The sequence below is a fragment of the Pelophylax lessonae genome (assembly GCF_965119305.1).
Source record: "Pelophylax lessonae genome assembly, chromosome: 4".
In the NCBI taxonomy this organism is placed as follows: Eukaryota; Metazoa; Chordata; class Amphibia; order Anura; family Ranidae; genus Pelophylax; species Pelophylax lessonae.
Window position 1 is genome coordinate 606,228,383 of NC_138771.1, and position 24,904 is coordinate 606,253,286.

General features: G+C 45.1%; 1 protein-coding gene across 1 annotated transcript; it reads right to left on the bottom strand.

The window, feature by feature from the left end:
* Positions 1 to 5,548: 5,548 nt before the first annotated feature.
* On the bottom strand, positions 5,549 to 24,626 carry GET3 (guided entry of tail-anchored proteins factor 3, ATPase). The gene is made up of 7 exons (XM_082253168.1): positions 24,438 to 24,626; positions 16,647 to 16,794; positions 15,747 to 15,895; positions 13,076 to 13,226; positions 10,639 to 10,746; positions 8,991 to 9,188; positions 5,549 to 6,106 (listed from the first exon to the last, which is right to left on the bottom strand). Exons 1-7 carry the CDS (start codon positions 24,578 to 24,580, stop codon positions 5,975 to 5,977), a joined length of 1,029 nt encoding a protein of 342 aa, XP_082109294.1. The 5' UTR covers positions 24,581 to 24,626; the 3' UTR covers positions 5,549 to 5,974.
* Positions 24,627 to 24,904: the final 278 nt, after the last annotated feature.

Genomic DNA, 24,904 nt, shown 5'->3' on the forward strand with positions numbered 1-24,904 from the left:
GCTTATCCCTAAACCGGGTAAGGATCCTCATCAGCCGGGTTCGTACAGACCGATCTCCTTGTTGCAGACAGACGTTAAGATCCTTGCGAAAATTCTGGCTCTGCGTCTGAACAAGGTGATTCTTTCGCTTGTCCATGCGGATCAAACTGGGTTTATGCCTATGAAGAAAACCGCGTTTAATACCAGGCGTTTGCATATGAACATCCAGGCTTCCCATGCGCAGATTGGCACCAGGGTGGTAGTATCGTTGGATGCAGTAAAGGCGTTCGACTCGGTGGAATGGCCCTATCTATGGCAATGCCTACGCTGTTTCGGCTTTGGCCCTAATTTCATCAAGTGGCTCTCTATATTGTACACTTTCCCGAGAGCGCGGGTGGTAGTGAATGGGTGGACTTCTGCCACTTTCCCCCTCTCAAGGGGGACGCATCAGGGGTGCCCCATTTCTCCCCTGCTGTATGCCTTGGCGGTTGAACCGCTTGCTATGGCTTTGAGGGACCACCCTGGTGTCACTGGCCTGAGTTCGGGTACCCTGGAAGAAAAGGTCGGTCTGTACGCCGATGACATGGTTCTGTACCTCGCTGATTCTGGACCCTCCCTTGCTACTGCCCTCCGCCTTATCGAGACCTTTGGGACCTTCTCTGGTTTGAAGATCAACTGGGACAAGTCCCAGATACTTCCTATTGACCTTTTCCCTCCTCCGCTGGAGCAGGCTTCTATGCCTTTGCAGAGGGTTAGCTCACTCAAGTACCTGGGGATTCAGGTGTCTCAGGATTTATCGGAGTTTGTCCCTCTGAATGTTGAACCCCTGATTTCGTTGATTAAGAATAAGACGCAGGTCTGGTCTAAATTGCCCCTGGGTGTTATGGGTCGCATTGGCTTGGTGAAAATGGTTTTGTTGCCTAAGATTTTATATGTCCTCTGGCACTCACCGGTGTATATTCAGTTGAAATATTTTTGGGTTCTAGAGTCTGTCCTTGGAGGGCGCTGAAGTGCCCCACCGCCCTGGGAGGCCTTGCGGTCCCTGATCTCAGTTTATATTATATTGCAGCGCAATTATCCCATTTTTTTTCTATTTCAACAAGACCGATAGATTGCGCTATGAGTCTCTTGTCTGTGTGCAATCTACTGGTCATTTCCCTCACCCCTTTTGTGATATTCTTAGAGGCCTTGGGGGTACGGCAGGGGGTTCTAGCAGGCATACCTTTACGTTTCATACTAAACGGATCTGGGACTTGGCGGTTGCAAAATTGGGCTGCCCTCTTTTTCATGATGACATACCCTTATGGTTTAACAGACACTTACGGGAGTTGCTGCTGATTCCTGATCCGAGGATCTGGATTCAACATGGTATTTATTTACTATCCCTTGTGCTCCATAATGGTCGCCCTAAACAATTTGGTCACCTGAAAACTGAGTTTCATTTACCGAACTCTATGTTTTTTCGATTTCTTCAACTACGCCATGCCCTCTCCGCACAGTTTGGTGACGCTTATCCCCAATTGCAGCCCTTGGATGTATTATTGATTGCAAAGGAGGATGAGCCGAAACAACTGATTTCTATGTTTTATGATATGCTTCTTACTCCCTCGTCGACGCAGCTGGCCTACTCTCTTAAGACCCCTTGGGTAGAATGTGCTAGGGACATGGACGATGAGGACTGGAGTGAGGTGTTGGAAGTGGGTAAATTGGTGTCTCCTAACATGTCTGACAGGTTAACTCAAACTTATATTTTACATAGATGCTATCTCACGCCTGTCAGAATGGCGAAGTTTGACCCTTCCCGCACCCCGGATTGCCCTAAATGCCTCCTATCTCCTGGCACCTTTGAGCACCTGATTTGGCAATGCCCCTGAGTCAACTGTTTCTGGCAACAAGTTGTTCGGTTTCTGCATGATCAGATGGGCTCCCCAGTCTCATTGGATCCCAGGCAATGCCTTTTGGGCCTGTTTCCAGATCTGGAAGTTGATAAAAATTCCCTAAAATTCATACATGAGACGTTATTTAGTGCCCGTAAGATGTTGGCTCGCAGCTGGATGCAATCCTCGCCCCCTACTCTGGCTGCGTGGATTGCAGAGATTAATGCTACTTTGCCATATAAGAAGCTTATTTATGTCAATAGGGGGTGCCCTGCTAAATATCATAAGATTTGGGATAGGTGGCTTCAGTCGTCACTGACTTGCTCTACTTAGAAGTTTCTTGAACCTGTTGAGCAACTGGTATTTCACTTCACTGTATCGCTGTAATGGCTGGGTGTTGTATTCTGTGTGGTTGGGTTGGGCCCTTCTGGTCCACATGGGGGACCCTTTGGCATTTTTTTGGATCTCGTTTTGGGGGGGGGGGGGGGGGTTTGTTCTTGTTTTCGAATGCTTTGCTATTCAGGTGCGGCAGACTGTATTTTGTTTTATATTTGTCTTTTGATACTGGCTGTACAATTTAGTGGTTCAATAAACTTTGTTTTTGATTAAAAAAAAAAAAAAAACCTTCTGACTTTACAACTCCTTTAATTAAACAAGCTGAAGTTAGAAGCTGATTGGCTAGGATGCACAGCTGCACCAGATTTTGCACTCTCCAGTTTTAGTAAATCAATCCAATACATGTAGGAGTGAGTTTGGGGTGGAGGAACTTGATTGGCCTGCACAGAGTCCTGACATCAACCCGACAGAACACTTTTGGGATAAATTGGAGCAGAGACTGCAAACCAGGCTCTCGTCCACCTCAGTGCCTGACCTCACGAATGGGCTTCTGGAAGAATGGTCAAACATTCCCATAGACACACTCTTAAACCTTGTGGACAGCCTTCCCAGAAGAGTTGAAGCTATTATAGCTGCAAAGGGTGGGCCAACTAAAGATGCCACTAAAGTTCATGTGCCTATCCCAATACTTTTGGTAATATGGTGTATGTTCCATACCTGTGGCAAAGGTGACCGCAACAAGGAAGGCAACCTTGTCAATGAGAGAAGACAGAGGAATATCTCTGATAGGTTCAAAAGGCAGCCTCTGGAGGAAAGACATAATCAGATTGAGATTCTATGGCATCCTATGTGAGCAATGCCAGTGTACATGGAAGGTTTTGGCAGGTCAAGGTGTTTTTAGTGAACCCAAGCTTGTGACCTTTAGCTGGGTTGATGCACAAGCTCTAAGGCAAGGCACGTGTGTCAGGATAGAGCTGGTATCAATAAGTTTAGGAAAAATATCAGTAGATTTGGCCGCCTCCTGTACTGAGTCCTACAAACCCAACAAGGCGCTATCCTCTTTCTTCCTCTTCATGAAGTACAGAAGCAGTCAGAGGGGCTATGAAGCCTTTGAGAAGAATAGTGACTCTTCAGGACAGTGAGCTGGGCTAGCAAAATCAGAAACCGTATGGAAGAACATTGTTTCAGTTGTGGATGGACCAGTAACAGTCATGGCAAGCTGCAGGGAAAATGGGTATATAGCAGCTAGGAAAGCTTGTTAGAATCTGGAAAATGTAAAGAAGAAAAAAACAAACAAAAACCTGATTTGCTTTTCTCAGAGCAGAGTGAAGCCATCCCATCCGTCCCTTCTCCAAAAAATAAAAATGGGTGGGAGTAGGAGGGGTTATACTGGGCTGCAAATATCCAAGGCTCCTGAAGGCAGCTGCATAACCTATGGGACAGTGATCCTGGGTCTTGTAATGTACGATGTTTGACTGTGTGATTCTAATTAACAGAATCAAAAGGGGGAAATAAAGAAGGGAGAGAAATGGATTATTAACAGATTGTTTCCTTGGTGAAGGAATAAGGTAGTAGTGTCTGTAAATAATATCTAAGATTGGCCTGTGATGTCAAAGAGCAAGTGTTGCATAGAGTAAAGCCCCGTGCACACGCATCGAAAATTGGCAGGGAATTTTCGGCCAACGTCCGATCTGCCGATTTCAGGCTTGTTAGTATGATGCTTTCCGACAACCAACTCCGACTTTTCGGCCGAAAAAAAATCTGGTGTGCAGACTATAAAATTTTTGTTGGCCGTCAACACAACGGCCGATTTTCCGTAAGTCAGTACAGATTTCGACAGGGAAAAATCTGATGAGCAAGACTGGGCATGCTCAGAGAAGAAAGAACACAGGGAAAGTAAACCAGCACATGACATCACTTCTGAAGTAGAATTTTGTTGGCTGAGAAAATTCGTGTGCAGTCTAGGCACATTCCAACCAACAAAACACAACTTGGACAAAAGTCTGACGATCGGTTGGCCGATAATCGTTGCGTGTGTACGAGGCTTTAGGAGAGCATACAGTTACTTACCCTAGGGATGAACTGCTTCTGTCATCCTGTGCTGCTGGCTCATTGAGTTAATGCCAGGAGGCTTGAACTCAATAAGTATCATTGGGCTGAGATTAATCTGCTTGGCAGCACTTAGTACTGATATGAGTGATAGCTTGAAAAGTGTTCTGAAGCCACCATTGGGTGGATATAAATCTGCTGGATTCATGGTTAGCAGTAGGACTCCTTGTGGAACCCTGGTAGAGAAATTGCCTTAATTTATTCTGCACTTATGGGATTATGCAATAAGGCAAAGCACGGTATCTCATAAGAGCCAATCAGCCCACATCTTTATGTTCTTTGCTTCTCACTGCTCTTCTTAAAGGCTGATTTATTGCTACATATAATCACACAGTAAGGCGTCTCAAATCATTATTATATTATCATTTTACTGCTTTCAGGTATAATAAGGCTCTCTCAAAAGCAGATATTTGTGCAATTTCAAATACCAAGTATTACGATCACAGTGCAATGTATTATGAGATCAAGTTCGTATTGGCTGATTATGATCACACCATGTTGTATAATAACACTAAGAATATATACACCGATAATGATCACTCAGCACCATAATATGATACGAAGTATACATAAATTGAAAATGATCACACCGCACCCTATAAGGATATTGAATTCCTATAACCCCTTATAATGATCACACCGCACCCTATAAGGATATTGAATACCTATACCCTCTTATAATGATCACACCGCACCCTATAAGGATATTGAATACCTATACTCCCTTATAATGATCACACTGCACCCTATAAGGATATTGAATACCTATACTCCCTTATAATGATCACACTGCACCCTATAAGGATATTGAATACCTATACCCCCTTATAAATGATCACATCGCACCCTAGAAGGATATTGAATACCTATACCACCTTATAATGATCACACCACACCCTATAAGGATATTGAAAACCCATACCCCCTTATAATAATGATAACATCGCACCCTATAAGGATATTGAATTCCTATAGCCCCTTATAATGACCACACCGCACCCTATAAGGATATTGAATACACATACCCCCTTGTAATGACCACACCGCACCCTATAAGGATATTGAATTCCTATAACCCCTTATAATGATCACACCGCACCCTTTAAGGATATTGAATTCCTATACTCCCCATAATGATCACACCAGTACTGATAATCACATTGTACAGTATAAAAATACTAAGTATTTATACACTGATAAATGTATAATTATGATAAAATACTCTGATAATAAACACACAACACAGATTTGTATAAAGAGAATTTAATACTCCGCTCCCAGAGCACTACATATGCGTTTTTTGGGGAAAGAGGAGGTATATTAGTGATACCCTGAAACTAGAGCGGTGTCATGCTTAGTATTGGTTTATAGTGTGGCATTCTCATTGTATTTGTGAAAATATGAAGAGACAGATGTCTAGGGAGATAGAATGAGGCTGAGACACAAACACAGACAACAAAAAGATCGGAGTGAGATGTACATATTGTTTGGGTCCCCAAATTCCAGAAACAATAAATAAACCCTCCACAAAGAAAAAAAAAAAAAAAAGTGGGGATGACAGGAGGTTTTTGGAGGGGGTAAAACCTGATCTGTCAGAGGGATGTCATCTGTCTTGCTTGCCACTGTAGTGTTCATGAAATGGTGTGTGGGTAACCACCCCGCATCCCAAACCCTCACTTCCCACTTGGCGGTGTGTACGGCTCCAGTAGAAGGTTAGAGAATGTGTTCACGTTTTCTGCCCCCCTAACTTCATGCGGGAGAAGAGGGAGCTTCACGATGTGGAAATCTTCATACAGGTCCTCCATCTTAGATAGAATTAGAGAATGTTAGAGAAGGAAATAGAGAGAATGAATGAGAGAGAGAGGTAGAGAGAATGAATGAGAGAAGAAAGAGAATGAATGATATGGAGAATGAAGGAGGTAGAAATATTAAGAAGAGGGGGAGAGAGAGAACACAGGGAGAGAAGAGTAAGGAAGAAGCAGAAAGATATAAACATGAGTCATGGAATGTAGAAAGGAGATAATTATAAAGCAGAGTGAAGTAAGACAAATTCTCAAAAGCACTACAAGTTTCTTTTTGAAGGCTGCCACAGTGTGGTGTATGCAACTATTACCAAAAACATAGTAAATATATCATTTATACAGGATTTTCTTGAGTTCACTTGCCTATACTGGCATGTTCACATTAAAGAGAAACTCCAGACTCCCTCAAAAAAATTAGAACTCAGCGGCTACAAATACTGTAGCTCAGGGGGTCTCAAACTGGTGGCCTTACAGCTGTTGTAGAATTACTATTTCCATGAGGCATTACAAGGCTGACAGTTACAAGCATGACTCCCATAGGCAGAGGCATGATGGGACTTGTAGTTCCGCAACAGCTGGTGGGCCACCAGTTTGAGACCCCTGCTGCAGCTGCTGATTTTTAATATAAGGAAAGGATCCATGTGCAAGGATCCATCATTGTTCTCACCCGAGCCAATTGTTCAATTGGCTTCAAGTCCCGCTTTGTCCTCTGCCGAGCCGATTCTTCAATCAGCTTCAAGTCCAGCTTTGTCCTCTCCCGAGCCGATTTTTCAATCGGCTTCAAGTCCAGCTTTGTCCTCTCCCGAGCCGATTTTTCAATCGGCTTCAAGTCCAGCTTTGTCCTCTCCCGAGTCGATTCTTCAATCAGCTTCAAGTCCCGCTTTGTCCTCTGCCGAGCCGATTCTTCAATCAGCTTCAAGTCCAGCTTTGTCCTCTCCCGAGCCGATTTTTCAATCGGCTTCAAGTCCAGCTTTGTCCTCTCCCGAGCCGATTTTTCAATCGGCTTCAAGTCCAGCTTTGTCCTCTCCCGAGTCGATTCTTCAATCAGCTTCAAGTCCAGCTTTGTCCTCTGCCGAGCCGATTCTTCAATCAGCTTCAAGTCCAGCTTTGTCCTCTCCCAAGCCGATTCTTTAATCAGCTTCAAGTCCAGCTTTGTCCTCTGCCGAGCCGATTCTTCAATCGGCTTCAAGTCCAGCTTTGTCCTCTGCCGAGCCGATTCTTCAATCAGCTTCAAGTCCAGCTTTGTCCTCTGCCTAGCCGATTCTTCAATCAGCTTCAAGTCCAGCTTTGTCCTCTCCCAAGCCGATTCTTTAATCAGCTTCAAGTCCAGCTTTGTCCTCTCCCAAGCCGATTCTTCAATCGGCTTCAAGTCCAGCTTTGTCCTCTGCCGAGCCAATTCTTCAATCAGCTTCAAGTCCAGCTTTGTCCTCTCCCAAGCCGATTCTTCAATCGGCTTCAAGTCCAGCTTTGTCCTCTGCCGAGCCAATTCTTCAATCAGCTTCAAGTCCAGCTTTGTCCTCTCCCAAGCCGATTCTTCAATCGGCTTCAAGTCCAGCTTTGTCCTCTCCCGAGCCGATTCTTCAATCGGCTTCAAGTCCAGCTTTGTCCTCTGCCGAGCCGATTCTTCAATCAGCTTCAAGTCCAGCTTTGTCCTCTGCCGAGCCGATTCTTCAATCAGCTTCAAGTCCAGCTTTGTCCTCTCCCAAGCCGATTCTTCAATCGGCTTCAAGTCCAGCTTTGTCCTCTCCCAAGCCGATTCTTCAATCGGCTTCAAGTCCAGCTTTGTCCTCTCCCGAGCCGATTCTTCAATCAGCTTCAAGTCCAGCTTTGTCCTCTGCGGAGCCGATTCTTCAATCGGCTTCAAGTCCAGCTTTGTCCTCTCCCAAGCCGATTCTTCAATCGGCTTCAAGTCCAGCTTTGTCCTCTCCCAAGCCGATTCTTCAATCAGCTTCAAGTCCAGCTTTGTCCTCTCCCGAGCCGATTCTTCAATCAGCTTCAAGTCCAGCTTTGTCCTCTGCCGAGCCGATTCTTCAATCAGCTTCAAGTCCAGCTTTGTAGCACAGAATGCCTGCTTAGCCTCATCACTTTCCATCATTTTACTCCTACCCTCACCTTTCACGAAACTGCACATTAGTTTTTTTTCTAATAGCTTTTTGGGACAACTTCCCCGCAAAACCAGATGTCTCCTAAAAGGCTAGAATGACATCTCCCGTCTTCCCGAGGTCTTCTGGGATACTCACGTCACACATCCCAGGAGGCCTCAGGGTGATCTACAGCACATGCGCTGCATCACGTCATCAGTGGGATGGCTGCAACTACGTGAGAGAGAACTATATAAGAGAGAACAAGGTGAGCAGCAGCAAAATTGCAGGTAACTCCAGAGCAAAGCTGGATTTGTGAGTAAGTTTGAAAGACAACTCCCATGTGGTATGGATGAAGCCTTAGTAGAGGTCCTCTTCTTTTTTTAAAACCAGGAAGGTCCTCTCCCTCCCTAATAACTTTTCCTCTCATCTCCACCATTTTCTTATTTTTCCTTTTGTAATTTTATGTACTTCTAATTCCAGGATACTCCACCTGTTTTCAGAGAAATGTAAGGTTTCTCTACCCCACCCATATTTATCTTGGCAGCTCTATCAACTCTACAAATCAGAATACTCATCCGATCTACCTATTAATATCAGACAGTTCCAACCTCTTCCCAATAAAAAACAGCAAATTCCACCTTTTGATTAATTCATAGTTGATTCCTTAACCATTCATTAACCTGTAGGCCGCTCCCTCTACCTGCTGCACACACACTTCTCAATTATTACCAAGCCGCACTCCATTCAACTCTAATAAACAAACAATAGATGTCCCCCTTACTATCCCACCATTATTGGCATACCTGGTCAAGATATTTTGACTGGATCTTGTGTCGGGCTTCACACATTCTGCATGGCTTCTCAGGTTCAGGAAACACCAACTGGTTCACTATGATGTTATGAGTGTCTATTTTACATTTCGCCAACTCCTGGATCAATCGCTCTGTCTCATACAGGGACAGGAACTCAGCAATACATACGCAGATAAACGTCGTCTGCTCCTGTATGGAGGGATACAATACTAGCTGTCAGCAATATTATTCTATGTTATTTATCAATGTGTATAGCAATAGAGGTAAATAAATAAAACCTTAAAAATTCCTACTAAACATTATGTCTATTTAGCATTATATCTAAATAAAAGGTCCTCAAAATATTACTAAGCTAAAATATGCAGGGTCGCCCTAATAGGTCTAATACAATAGGGGGGCTGTAAAACAGCTGTGTACAGGTGTATCTTCTATATAGTGTTTTTGATGTAATTAAAATCAAAGAAAAGCCTAAAGCTGGGTATACACGCTTCGTTTTTTTCTTTAACCACTTGCCTACTAGCCAATGTATATATACGTCCTCCGTTTAAACCTAAATACCGGTGTTATGGCAGCAGATAGCTGGTATTTTTTTTAAACGGTGGGCGGTTGGCTTTCCGATAAGGGTGGTCCCAGCGACGGATTCGCCGCAGGATCACCCTTCCGGGTTTCTTATTTTTTTTAATTCAAAAAAGTGAATTTTTTTCCAAAAAATTTGCGTTTGGAAGACCGCTGCGCAAATACGGTGTGATAAAAAATATTGCAATAATTTCCATTTTATTCTCTAGGGTCTCTGCTAAAATATATAATGTTTGGGGGTTCTAAGTAGTTTTCTAGCAAAAAAAAAAAACAGATTTTAGCTTGTAAACACCAAGTGTCAGAAATAGGCCTAGTAGGCAAGTGGTTAAATGATTTTAGATGCAGATCAAATATATAATAAAAAACAGTACATTGCTACATTGTATTTATTCAATCATAATGCACAGGAGCAGTTGCATTTTGACAGCCACTCTAGCTGTATAATAAACAGCAATTACTGGCTGTCATTTTGACAGCCAGCAATAGCAGCAGGGCGAGCTGAAGCAGGAAAAAGAGAGGTGGATGTTAAAGATGCAACTAAAACTTTGTTGAAGTTTTTTTTAGGATCTATCTCTCAAGTCCCATACACAATATGAGAAAATCGGGTGAACGATTGGCCGGTTTCCCACGATGTTTCACAGCAAGTCGTCACCGAGGATAGGAATAATGAATGACATTTCACATACGACAGAGGCTTTTTTTTTTTTTAAGTTGTTATTTCTGATCATGAGCAGTTTTTCGTACCCGATATTTCTTGTACGAAAATCATTCATTCTGTTCCCGCAAGAGAACATTTTTGGAGTTTGTCTCTTCGGAAATCTTTGTTCGGAAGGTCATAGCTGTCAAAAGTTGTGTACAATCAGAAAATCGTACGATCGTTCCTCGGATGAAAATGTTCACCCAATTTTCTTATAGGGTGTACAGGGCATTACTTTCTAAATCAACAAGTGGAACAGTAACTTTAAAACACTGCTGTACATCTTTGCTGTACATCTTTGCTGAATATATAAAACAACACTTTAAATATGACCTCAATCATAGCAGCCACTACTACAGATCTCACCGGGTCTTTGAACTGTTCACTGACTGACCGGATGACGGGGAGAGTCTCTTCTAACTTGGAAGCAAGCTGGTCCGCGTTCATGTCCCCAAGTCCCAGCATGTTGCACATCTGAAGAGCAGAAAGACAAAAGTAGGAGAAAAGAGTTGCATGTTGGGATGAAAGTGAAACATTAATGGCCCCTAGTCAATTTCAATGTGTTTTGGAAACTTCAAAGCCAAAATTTCTGATTTTCATTAGTAAGAAAAAAAAAAAATCTTGAAATTAAATGCACAAAACATGACAAACCGTTTGCATGGCCGCTACCATTCCTCAGCATGTAACAGCTGCACAGTTCTGAACCAGGGAAATAAACAATTCTCAGCACATAGAGTGCAAGAAGAGCTTACTATGCTGTGTTTTAATGTAATGATCAGTCAGATCTGGTGAAGATGGTAAGTATATGCTTGTGTTTTGTGTTTGTACTGTGATTTAAAACAGTATTGATGTCAGTTATTGAAAAACCACAGACCGGCAGAGATTTTATAACAGAAGAGACCCTAGTGGTCTCTTCTGTCATAAATGCCTCTCCCAGCCTGTCAGCTGTAATGTAATCTAAACTGTGCATTTGTCACATTTATGGGACCTGCTCTGTACTGAGATGAAGCGATTCCTGTGTGCATATGCAGGAGTAATGTCATCAAAGCCTGGCCAACCAATCGACCGGTGAGAGCAAACCTGGAAGGAAAACCGGGCGAAGATAGAAGCACTCGGGACCAGCTGCAGCAGTGACAGTGCAGCTGGAGGGCTGGTTTGACAGGTAAATCTGCCATTAGGTGTTAATATGCGGTAAGGTATAAACCTCCTGTGGGCCCATTAACCAGTTCAGCTCTCTGGACGTACTACGCATGTCCAAAGAGTGAACCTTTAATCACAAGCTGATCAGCTTGAGTTTGTTCAAAGTGAAAGTGATGCGGCAGCTCCATAGATGCTGATCATGTTTCACATAGCCAGCAGCACAGTGCCTCCCCCCTCTCCCGCCAGCACGCCCCCCCCCCCCCCCCCCCACTCTTCCTGTGGTTTCCGGGCTTTCCCACTGTTGCCGGTGTCGGGGAGCACAGCTGCCGGCGAGAGAGAGAGATTGCTGTGAGATCGAGGCAAATCCATGCCTAGATCTCACATGAAACAATGAAACCGGAAGGGATATCACTTCCAGTTTCAGATGCACCCTTTCCTGGCTAGAACAGCCAGGGGACACATCTAGCCAAGCCGAACACAAAGATAATGACCGCACTCTGATGTAGATCAAAACAAATGGAGTAATTTATGCTTCATCACAGACATCAACCATGCGTGGTTATGAGTAAGCGACTGGGAATGTCGTGAAACGCGTCAACCTATTACCTGTCCTGTGTCATATCAGTCTTGCGTTGATGTCTGTGATGAAGAATAAATTACTCCATTTGTTTTGATCTACATCAGAGTGCGGTCATTAGCTTTGTGTTTGGCTTATACATCTGGATGGCGGATCCGACTTGCACCTGAGTATCCTCTAACATGAGCGGTTTTGCCTGTCTTGGACTTTTACACATCTAATCTAGCCAATCTGTGCTTGGTTAGATGGTGTGAAGGGCAGGGGAGACATTGGGGTCTATTAAACCCCTAATGTCTCCATAAAGAGTACCCGTCACCTGCCCAATGCATTCACATAGGGGTTTATTAAAGTAAAAATAAAACAACTAAAAAAGAAAAAAACATTTAATAATTAAAATGAAAATAATATATTAAAATAAAAAAAAAAATTGCCAAAATCTCCATTGTTTCGCACACCTGCACAAACGCAAGCCCAGGGTGTGCATGCGAATGTAAACCACGTTCGCACCACACGTGTGACATATTTCCGCAAGCGTCAGAATGAGTACAATACATTTAGCACAAGAGCTCCTAGTAACTCCAAATTGATGTGCTGTAAAGGCTTTTAAAGCATCGCCTATGGTGATTTTTGGGCATCATAGTTTTTGGCGAGATTGCAGGCGCAAGCAATTTTAACACGTTAGGTATCTATATACTCAAATACCTCATCTTTTATATTTTAACCAAAAACAGGTATTCTATGGTGTGATTTTGGACTAAATTATTTACGTTTAATAAACAGTTGCGCAAATGTCATGTTAAACAAAAATGTGCAACTATCATCTTTTTATTCTACAGGAGTTTTTGCAAGTATCACCTTTTTATTTTGCAGGGCTTTCAGAAAATATCTAATGTTCAGGGGGTTTAAGTAATTTTATTGCAAAAGACTACGATTTTACATGTGTGCAACAAATAAAAAAAAATTGCTCTGAAGCCGAACTGGTTAAGAAAAAAAAAAAAAGAAAAAAAAATAAAATTAACAGATAATACCACTTTGTTTAAACATATTTATGTAATATAGCCTAGTAAATGGAGTGGGGGGTCTCACCTGGGATATGAAGGGGCTGATCTGGTTTTTAATCTGCATCAACCTTCCCAGACCTCGCTCCACAATGGTTGGAAAGTTGAGGAGTCGCAACGTGTGCCCTGTAGGAGCCGTGTCAAACACCACTACTGAGAAATTCATTCCTTTTACCAGCCTGAGAGCAACAGAGGAAACATTTGTCACAAACCCACATAATGGACAGCAAAAACAAATTAATGAGGGGTGCAGCATGCCGATTACACATTGAGGGTTTAAAAGACATCCTGACTTAACTTGCTGCATTCTTGATTCAGGTTTTTGTATTCAAGCCTTTTCCCTCTGGATCACCTGAGTCTAATCTAGCTAGTAAATTTTGCCATGACTTCCAAATCAAGATTAACTACCAGAATACAAATGTCCACCGGCTTCCTAAGGACTCACAAATTTGTGTGAAACACATTGAGGTGCAGCAGCATGATCCAGACCTCACATCCAGCATCTTCCGATATGTCACTTCCTGTAACTGGAATGCACGCCGGCCTGAACTTCGGGAACGGTGGGGTGTATCTCTGTGAATTATCCCTGGATTAACTAGGTGCCGGTTCTGAGGGCACCATCAAATGTGAGTGAACCATTTTGTTTTTAATACAAAGATTTTAGCTTATTAAACATGTTGTCCAATGATGGCTTCTCTTGTGGCATTTTAACATCTTATTGAGGTACCAACTGAAACTCCTTGGATAATATATTGTCATACCTGTGACCATTGGAGAAAATAATTAAGCGATATAGAGCTCTTTGGTAAGAGTTCTGGTGAGTGTACCTGTAAAATGGTGGTAAGAGCACATCACGGTTTTGGAGTGTTTATTGAAAGCTTCCAAAAGCTTTGAAAGTTACAGTGTAATACAGCATAATTTTATATGGACTGACACTTATGGTTAACATCCGATTAATTAATGGGGCTGGCACTTCCAATTAAGTTGGATTAATTTATGTATTTAGGATTTATGTGTTTCTTTATATATATATATATATATATATATATATATATATATATATAGTGCAGATCTTTCTATAAATTTATTTTAAAATCAAGGTTAAGCCTCACCCCCTCTAGGCACTACTACCAGCTGGGGTAGACGGCCCCTTTAGAGCCCTGTAAGAGTGATCACCAAAAAGCCAAGAGTCAGCCATAAAAATCAATACCAAGCTCAAGGCTTTGTCAGTGATGAGGAAACTATATAATTTTAGGTTTCATTATTGTTGCTGGCTTACAATATCCAATAGTGAATTTTAAACCTGATTAAGGGGTTATACAAAACAAGGATGCTCACTTCAGTTGACTCATACGAAAGGAATGTTACTGCAACTGACTAAGTCCTTAGAAAGGTCATAGTGTTGCTTGCAGTGGGAGCTGACCATTTTCTTACACAAGTTCTATATAATGCACAGCTTGTAATACTTGTCTCCTCTTCAGAGCTTGCATGCATGCATCTGTGGTCACTTGTGCCATGCCATATAATTGGGGGGGGGGGGGGACTCATGGTGGAAACAGCATCTTTATTTAGCATCTTTAGTGAAGTGTTCTTGCTATATTTTCTAAGATTTTCTTTATCTGTAACGGTCATTACTTTTAGTAAAATGTTATAATTCTAAGTATTTGAGTGATCTCTCTGCACATATCGAATACAAACCCAAAACCGTGACAAAACAGGCAGTGAGCTTGTTTTAACACCTTTAGGCTCGGTTCACATTTATGCGATGCGGGAAGGCTGCGAATTAGCAGCCTGTTCCCGCATCGCACACGCACCCCCGGCAGTTCACACTGCCATATGCGATACGCTGGGGGTGTCAATGTAATCTTAACGACACCTCCAGTTTGATCGCATATCGCAGTGCGATCGTGCAGTTCGCACAGGATCGGATCGCACAAGTGTGAACCGCTGTGCGATCCGATCCTGATGCGGCTGCAAAAATGCCTCCTGTGCGTGTTTGCTCCGGGTGCGATGCGAATTTAGCCATACAAACTGTATGGCTAAACTCGCACCGCACAGCTGATCGCATGTAATGTCGGAGCAGTGCGCTCCGACATTACATGCGAACCCGGCACTCGCAGAAGTGTGAACCGGGGCTTAATATCAGGATGTTTTTAAACGTGCCTTGGTAGACAGGGGGTAATAAATACTATAACAAAAAACATATGTTCCCCTTTATTCCAATCTCCTTTCAGTCGCTGCCTTTGTAAGGCCCCTTTCACACCTGTCCGTTCCGCCAACGGACTCCGTTCTTCTCAGCAGGGGATCGATCCGCCGATCCCCGCTGAGCAGGCGGATGTCAGCTCCGTCTCCGCAGTGTGTGCGGAGACGGAGTCGTCAGATCCCCGCTGTCCTCTATGGGGGAATCGGATGAGAACGGACCGCCTGTCCGTTCTCATCCAATCAGATCCACCAGATGGATGGAAAATAGGTTTTCCATCAGTCCGGATTTGATGGACAGGATCGGATGGCAGCGGGTGTCAGCGGACATGTCTCCACTGACATCCACTGCCCCATAAAGATGCATGGGGCATCCAATCGAGTCCGCCTAAACACTGACAGGCGGATCTGATCGGACCGTATGTGTAAAAGGGGCCTAAGGGTATTATCTAGTATGCAGACAGCTGACAACTAGGTCTCCAATTTTAATTTTTGCTCACCTCATCACCTCCGCATAACTCATAGCTTCATCTATTCCAGGAAAGGCGCTCATGGCTTCCTGCATCATCTTCTTGCCCATGCTGAGCATGTTGTCCTCCTCAAATATCTCATCCGGCAGCTCGGCCACTCCCAGGCTGGGATCAATCTCCTGCATACACATGACACAATGACAGTTATACAAATGTTCTTTCCCAATTAGAAAATAGGTTAACAGAATTATTCTTTCCAAATTAACAAAAATCGGATAAAAGCAGACGGATTTTTTTTTTTTTATAAGGAGAAAGAATTGTTGATATCTTCTCCTACTAATCTGATAAGTCTAAGGTCATTAATCTGACACTATCGATTCATCATCTATAGCGCTGATTGCAGGAAGGTATCCATGAAGATAATTCTGCCCAGCCTTCTGTTACTACCAGGTGGAAGGGTACCCCCTTCACACTCCACAGGAGATCGACAGAACAGGGATGGGCCTCATAGGATTCGGGCATAGTCCATGGCATTGGAATACCTATTTTGTCTGATATTTCAGTAAATCTAAACCCTAACTGATTGATATCTAGTACTAAGTAAAACCAATGTCACTTTCTTTCATAAATATACTGCTTTCACTTATTTAAAGTATTTATTGAACCTCAGGCAAAGTCACTGACTGGCCAGCTCTGTCACCAGTCCAACCATGTCTTCCTCCAGAGACCAAGCACTAATGTTTGTAGCCAAACACAAATCACAGTCTCAGCAAAAGCCTGTGTCAACCAATGTTCTCAAAAATAAAATTACAACAGGCATTTTCGTATTTTTGTCTGTTCATTTATTTTAATTTCGTACTCAAGAGAAAGATGGAAAAATATGAGCTGTGTGCTATACTGTATTCACATTAGACAGGAGAGCCTGCTCACCATAGCAAAGAGGTTATCATAGCCGCGCACTTTCGTGGGGACCTTGGAAAACTTCTGGTCGAAGGCGTCGGAGATGTTATGGGCGGGGTCTGTGGAAATGATCAGCACGCTCTCCCGAATCCGAGACAACTGCACGGCCAGGCTACAGCTGTGGGAAACAAAGATATTGGTTATTTTGCCACCCTTATATCAGAGTGTGCACCCATGTCATATGATTACATTCATCAAGGCTACATATCCCATCATTTTTAGTGCCAGTGTGCACATGTCCCCTAGCAACCCTGTGTGCCCTTGCATGTGTGCCCCATGTGTCTCAGTATCCCTGCGTGTCCTTAGATGTGTGCCCTAGTATCCCCGTATGTTCTTGCAAGTGTTCCCCATGTGGTCCAGTATTCCTGTGTGTTCTTGCATGTGTGCCTCAGTATCGGTACTTCTTGTAGGCGTGTCCCTGCATGTGTGCCCCAGTAACCCTGTGTGTCCCTGCATGTGTATCAAGTATGCCTTTGTATCACTTTGTGTTCTTGCATGTGTGCCTCATGTGACTTAGTATCCTTGTGAGTCCCTGCATGTTTTTCAAGTATGCCTTTTGTACCGTCACACCTTTGTATCACTTTGTGTTCTTGCATGTGTGCCTCAGTATCCCTGTGAGTCCCTGCATGCATGCCCTAGTATCCGTTTGTCCTTGCATGCGTGCCACAGTTTCCCTTTGTGTCCTTGTATATGTGCCCCGTGTGCCTCAGTAACCCTGTGTGTCCCTGCATGTGTATCAAGTATGTCTTTTGTACCGTCACACCTTTGTATCACTTTGTGTTCTTGCATGTGTGACCCATGTGGCTCAGTATCCCTGTGAGTTCCTGCATGTGTGTCTGACTATCCCTGTGTGTCCTTGCTTGCATGCCTGCAGTTTCCCTTTGTGTTCTTGCATATGTACCTCATGTGGCTCAGTGGCCCTGTGTTTCCTTGCATGTTTGCCTCACTATCCCTGTGTGTCCTTGCGTGTGTGCTTCAGTTTCCCTTTGTGTTCTTTCACATGTGCCCATGTGGCTCAGTATCCCTGTGTATCCTTGCATGCATGCCGCAGTTGCCCTTTGTGTTCTTGCATGTGTGCCCCATGTGATTCAGTAGTCCTGTGTGCCCCACTATCCTGTGTGTCCTTCTATGTGTCTCAGTATCCCTGTGTGTTCTTGCAAGTGTTCCCCATGTGGCCCAGTATCCCTGTGTGTCCCTGCATGTGTGCCCCATGAGTCCCAGCATCCCTGTTTGTCTTTCCATGCGTGCCTCACTATCCCTGAGTGTTCTTGCATGGGTGCCCTATGTGCCTCAGTATCCTGGTTTGTCTTTCCATGTGTGCCTCACTATCCCTGTGTGTCCTTTTAAACATTTTTCCTGCAAACTTCCATTGAACGGTGATGGGGAGAAAAAAAAAAAAAATAAAAAATTGCTCATTTATTCATATACAAACACCACTCATGTATAAAAAGTGGCCAGTGTGAGGATGAGGTGTGCTCCAGGCTGTCTTGGGAGCCACTGTCAATTCCTTCACTTTGGGACAGAGCAGAGGTAAGTCTTTGTGTCCTCTACACAGGCAGCATCCTCACATTGCTCCGGGGAGAATACTAAGTGTCCATTCACACTACCGCGACTTGTCAGGCAACTTGTCAGCCTGACAAGTCGCGGTCCATGCAGTGCTACAGGACCCGTTCTAATAGGAGCGACACAAGTCGCTCCGACTTAGAAAAAGGGTCCTGTACTACTTCGGGCGACCTCAAAGCGACTTGCATAGACATTCATTATATGAAGTCCGTGCAAGTCGCACCGAAGTCGCGGTGCACGCAACTTCACAGGTCGCCCCCAAAGTCGGAGCGACCTAGTGTGAACCGGAACTTATGGTCACAATTAGAAGGGTGGCTCCATTGGAACCTGCAAGCCAAGGAGCTACTGCTCAGCTGGAAAGTGAGGTAGCAATCGGGGGCCCTGGGGAAACTTGCAGAACGCCAATGATTTCAACATGAAAAAGCGGCATACGATGCCTTCCCCCTTGGCAGCTAAAAATGTGAAGAAAAAAAAAAAAAAAGACCATGCCCCTTTTGGTCAGTTACAAGCTATGGTATTCCTAGATTGCGAAGGGGCTGCTCACGTCTTGGCCCAGCCTTTTGTCTCCTCTCTTTGCTACCACTGTGTTTCCACCTACCTTCTATCGGTCTCATTTCCTTATTTGGAAGAAAAGATGGACAGGCCACTGTTCTGCCAAACTCTGCAAAGAGGATTGTTCCTGCCATAACCCTACTAGTGCTTGGTTGGAATATTCCCAACTTCAACATTGACTTATTAACGTGCCCACGTCTTCCTTGACCATACGGCCCACTGACTTTGAGTGCATGCTCTCCCAGTTTATCAGGCTGGACTGTCCCCTGTCGCAAATATATCAAAGTTTTGTCGAAGGCCTCTCTGCCCCATGATCCTCTTTTTAAGACCAAATGGGAACAGCAACTTTATATTCCCTCCAATCACGATGATTAGGACAAAATACTGGAGTTTTGCAGGAGTGCAACTACAAAATTATCACCAGATGGTATCAATGCCTCACTACTTTGCATCCCATAGCTGTCAATCTCCAGCACCTGTTGGAGAGGTTTGAAGGCCCCGGGCACCATGACTCATATCTGGACTATCTCTCCTCTTAGAACTCCCTTTTGGAATAAAATACTTTGCCTATACTTTGATCTAGTGCATAGGTCGGCAACCCGCGGCTCCGGAGCCGCATGCGGCTCTTTTAAACCTTTGCCGTGGCTCTGGGGCGGATGAGGGGGGGAGGCGCACTGTGCGTCACGCAGAGCCGCCGATTGGCGGCCTTCTGGGTGTCATCGGGCGCATAGCAATGCGCCCTGACACTCCCCCACTGTGGCGCTGTCCTGGCTGTGATTGGTCCAGGCTGGACCAATCATAGAGGACATTCCGGGTGACGTCGCGTGGGGGGCGGTGCGTGCGTTAGTCACCGACGTCACCTTCCCGCCCGCCGTCAGAGAGGAGCACAGCGGCGCAAATGCAGGTCGAGGAAGAAGAAGAAGACGTCCGACCGAGACCCGACTCAGCCGTCAGCAGCACGCCAGGCACGGTGATGGCAGGTAAGTGAAGTGATGCTTTGAAGGGGGCACGCACGCTGGTCACTGCTTTGAAAGGGGCATGTACGCTGGTCACTTCATTAAAAGGGGCATGTACGCTGGTCACTGCTTTGAAGGGGGCATGTACGCTGGTCACTGCTTTGAAAGGAGCATGTACGCTGGTCACTGCTTTGAAAGGGGCATGTACGCTGGTCACTTCATTAAAAGGGGGCATGTACGCTGGTCACTTCATTAAAAGGGGGCATGTACGCTGGTCACTTCATTAAAAGGGGGCATGTACGCTGGTCACTTCATTAAAAGGGGCACGTACGCTGGTCACTTCATTCAAAGGGGGCACGTACGCTGGTCACTTCATTCAAAGGGGGCACGTACGCTGGTCACTTCATTCAAAGGGGGCACGTACGCTGGTCACTTCATTCAAAGGGGGCACGTACGCTGGTCACTTCATTCAAAGGGGGCACGTACGCTGGTCACTTCATTAAAAGGGGGCACGTACGCTGGTCACTTCATTAAAAGGGGGCATGTACGCTGGTCACTTCATTAAAAGGGGGCATGTACGCTGGTCACTACATTGAAAGGGGGCATGTACGCTGGTCACTTCATTAAAAGGGGGCATGTACGCTGGTCACTACATTGAAAGGGGGCATGTACGCTGGTCACTACATTGAAAGGGGCATGTACGCTGGTCACTACATTGAAAGGGGGCATGTACGCTGGTCACTACATTGAAAGGGGGCATGTACGCTGGTCACTACATTGAAAGGGGCATGTACGCTGGTCACTACATTGAAAGGGGGCATATATGCAGTGTTATATTTGTTTTAAATGTCGCAATGGTTTTGCGGCTCCCATTTCTTTTTTCGGAAACAGGTCCAAGTGGCTCCTTTTGTCTTAAAGGTTGCAGACCCCTGATCTAGTGGGAGACAGAATACACAACTCTTATTACTTTGCTCTGTGTCCTATAAGCAAAAGAAAGAGCTTACTCCGACACTTTCTGGCCTCTGTACATACTGTGATAGCCAGGGCCTGGCGTTCACCAAATGCCCCATCATTTACTGAGTGGGATTGTGAAATGGATTCTATTTGCCAAATGGAAAACCTGGTTTTCTGGGAAACAGATAAAACTTGCGATTATACCCACACACGGTCAGGCTGGAATCACGACATTTCCACAAGTTTACCTCTTATATCCGATTCAATTACTGCCCAAATTGTCATCAACAGTCAGCAGCTCCAGCCTGGATACGCCATAATGCTCGGGCCCGTACCGCTCCTTATCACACTTCTCATGTTTCCTTCTCCCCCCCCCCCCCTTTAATCCACTCTGTTTCTGCTTATGTCGTCTTTACTTCTCTAGGTTTCATAATAAGAGGTTTCATATTATAAGGTCAACCCTCATCATTCCATCCATTCGCTCATCCTACTGTTCACTCTTTAACACTTAGTAATAATGGTACGAATACGGGTCCTTATAGACTCACCGGCCACTTTATTAGGTACACCTTGCTAGTACCGGGTTGGACCCCCTTTTGCCTTCAGAATTGCCCTAATTCTTCATGGATTCAACGAAGTGTTGGAAATGTTGCTCAGAGATTTTGGCCCATAGTGACATGATCACATCACGCAGTTGCTGCAGATTTGTTGGCTGCACATCCATGATGGGAATCTCCCGCTCCACTACATTCCAAAGATGATCTGTTATGGGCCATACACACTATACAATTGTCTTTAGATGTTTTTCCTTTAGATTTACCAAAAACCATAGAATATGAGGTCAAATCTAAACACTTTCAATGTGTATGCAATCAGGCAGGCCCTTGTACTACATAGTTGAAGGTAAATCTAACAACAAAAGTTGTATAGTGTGTATCCAGCTTAAGATTGAGATCTGGTGACTATGGAGGCCATCAGAGTACAGTGACCTCATTGTCCAGTTCAAGAAAGCAGTGGTGAGATGGTTTGATCTTTGTGACATGGTGCATTATCCTGCTGGAAGGAGCCATCAGAAGATGGGGACACTGTAGTCATAAAGGGATGGACATGGTCAGCAACAATACTCAGGTAGGCCGTGGTGTTTACACAATGCTCAATTGGTACTAAGGGGCCCAACGTGTGCCAAGAAAATATCCCCAACACCATTACACCACCACCACCAGCCTGAAGTGTTGATACAAGGTAGGATGGATCCATGCTTTCATGTTCTTTCTGCCAAATTCTGACCCCACCATCTGAATGTCGCAGCTGAAATCCAGACTCATCAGAACAGGCAATGTTTTTGCAATCTTCTATTGAACAATGTTGGTGAGCCTATGCAAATTGTAGCCTCAGTTTCCTGTTCTTAGCTGAGAGGAGTGGCACCCGGTGTTGTCTTCTGCTGCTGTAGCCCATTTACTTCAAGGTTCAATGTGTTGTGCATTCAGAGAGGGTATTCTGCATAACTTGATTGTAACGAGTGGTTATTTGAGTTACTGTTGCCTATCAACTCAAACCAGTCTGCCCATTCTCCTCTGACATCAACAAGGCATTTTCCTCCACACAACTGACACTCACTGGATATTTTCTCCTTCTTTGGATCATTCTCTGTAAACCTGAGAGCTGGTTGTGCGTGGAAATGCCAGTAGACTAGCAGTTTTTGAACTACTCAGACCAGCCCGACTGACACCAACAACGATGCCACGTTCAAAGTCACTTAAATCCCATTTCTTCCTCATTCTAAAGCTCAGGTGGAACTTCAGCAAGTCGTCTTCACCACATCTAGATCAGTGTTTCTCAGCTCTGGTCCTCAGGGCACCCTAACAGGCCAGATTTTGAGTATTACCTTGGGGAGATGCAGACTAGAGTACTGCAATCACTGAGCAGCAAATGATATCACCTGAGATGTATTTCAGTCTTCTTGTAAACCTGGCCTGTTAGTGTGCCCTGAGGACCGGAGTTGAGAAACACTGCCCTAGATGACTAAATGCATTGAGGTGCTGCCATGTGATTGGCTGATTAGCAATTTGTGTTACTAAGCAATTGAACAGGTGTACCTAATAAATAGCCGGCGAGTGTATACTTATGTTCTAACACTGATGTCTTTCATATCCTTTGAATAGATTTGCTTCTGAGATACAACCTTCCAGATTCTTCATTGTATCTATACGGCCTTATTTCAATGAATGGGATGGTCCTGTGTGGGAGGAACCTATTCGTTCTAGGTTTCAGAATGTGACCCATTGGCACTTATGTATCTCTATTATGATGGTCACAAATCTAGATCACAACCGGTTGTTCTTTCCATCTTATGCATGCAATGAAAAGACTATAAAAAAAGATTAAACATACAAATGTAAAAAAGGAAGAAGGTCTAATTTAATTATGTTCTCCCCTCCCTTGCATTGCAGTGATTGGTCGCTCAGGCCCAAGCATGCATGCTAGGATGAGGGGAGAAGGTCTCCTGATCCTCTACAGTACTGAGAAGACACAAAGCAGGGGAGTGTTGGTGGATGGGCCTTCAGGAGAACCCGTCACTGTGAATGAGTACAGGGAAAGATTCTCCTTCCTGATAAATGACTGGCCGATGCTCAGCAAGAAACCCAGTCCCCGCATCCTGGAGGTCTATGAGTGGTGGAGGAATCCATACAAGCTTGTAGTAGGGATAGGACTAAAAGTCCCAGCATGGCCTGACCACCCCATATAAGAGGATTCCCAATCTCCCAGCATGCCCTGACCACCCCAATATAAAAGGGTCCCCCAATCTTCCGGAATGCCCTGACCACCCCAATATAAAAGGGTCCCCCAATCTTCCGGAATGCCCTGACCACCCCAATATAAAAGGGTCCCCCAATCTTCCGGAATGCCCTGACCACCCCAATATAAAAGGGTCCCCCAATCTTCCGGAATGCCCTGACCACCCCGTATTTGAGGGCCCCCAATCTCACAGCATGCCCTTAGCACCCCATATAAGAGGGTCCCCAATCTCCCGGAATGCCCTGAGCACCCCATATAAGAGGGTCCCCAATCTCCCAGCATGCCCTGACCACCCCAATATAAAAAAGGGTCCCCCAATCTTCCGGGATGCCCTGACCACCCCACTATAAAAGGGTCCCCCAATCTTCCGGGATGCCCTGACCACCCAAATATAAAAGAGTCCCCCAATCTCCCGGAATGCCCTGACCACCCCGTATTTGAGGGCCCCTAATCTCCTAGCATGCCCTGAGCACCCCATATAAGAGGATCCCCAATCTCCTAGCACGCCCTGACCACCCCAATATAAAAGGGTCCCCCAATCTTTCAGGATGCCCTGACCACCCCAATATAAAAAGGGTCCCCCAATCTTCCGGGATGCCCTGACCACCCCAATATAAGAGGGTCCCCAATCCCCCAGCATGCCCTACCCACCCCAATATAAGAGGGTCCCCAATCTTCCAGGTTGCCCTTGCAACCCCGTATAAGAGGGTCCCCAATCTCCAAGCATGCCCTGATCATCTGGGACTTGTAGTTCCACCACAGCTGGCAGTGCACAGACCCCTCGGAATAAGGCCAGCAGAGGTTACTAGGAGAGCCAATCAGACACCCCTACCACACAGATAGTTTCTCCCACACGTCCCCCCCATGAGGTGCTCAGTTGGTACAGCCCACCTACACCCATCTCCTGCCTGGCCTACGCAGCGCAGGCCGCACCATTCACCTGCACGTGGTTTTCCCCACTCCTCCCTTCCCTCCTACGAAGATCCAGCGGAGAGAGCGCTGCTCTATCACGTTGAGCAGGGTGGGCTCCAGCGGCTCCACATCTGGGGCATCCTCAAACTCTTCATCTACCGGCGCAGCCATCTTCACTCAGACTCACGTGACCACAGACAGCCAACCCACACAGAGCCCGCACCACATCACAGAGAGAAGGGAAGCCCCGCCTCAGCTGTCACCAGTGTCGAAAATCTCCCTGGCGCTGAGTGGCTGGGAGACATGCCAATCAATGTCATTCGCCTCATTTTCATAAGTGGCGTCCTATTGGTGGACTGCACGACGCTTCTAACAGGGTATTCGCTGGAAGCGCTCATTGGCACGCCAGAGAAACATGCCCAGATGCATCTTGCAGTCTGTCTTCTGATTGGACGTGTGCATCTAAAAGCTGCATACCGATTGGCTGGCTCTTCT

Coding starts and splice junctions, on each gene's coding strand:
- GET3 (XM_082253168.1), bottom strand. CDS start 24,580: ATGGCTGCGCCGGTAGATGAAGAGTTTGAGGATGCCCCAGATGTGGAG. Junction 16,795..24,437: donor GTGGGGAAAACCACGTGCAG/GTGAATGGTGCG, acceptor TGTTTCCCACAG/CTGTAGCCTGGCCGTGCAGT. Junction 6,107..8,990: donor AGTCAAAATATCTTGACCAG/GTATGCCAATAA, acceptor ATTCTATCTAAG/ATGGAGGACCTGTATGAAGA.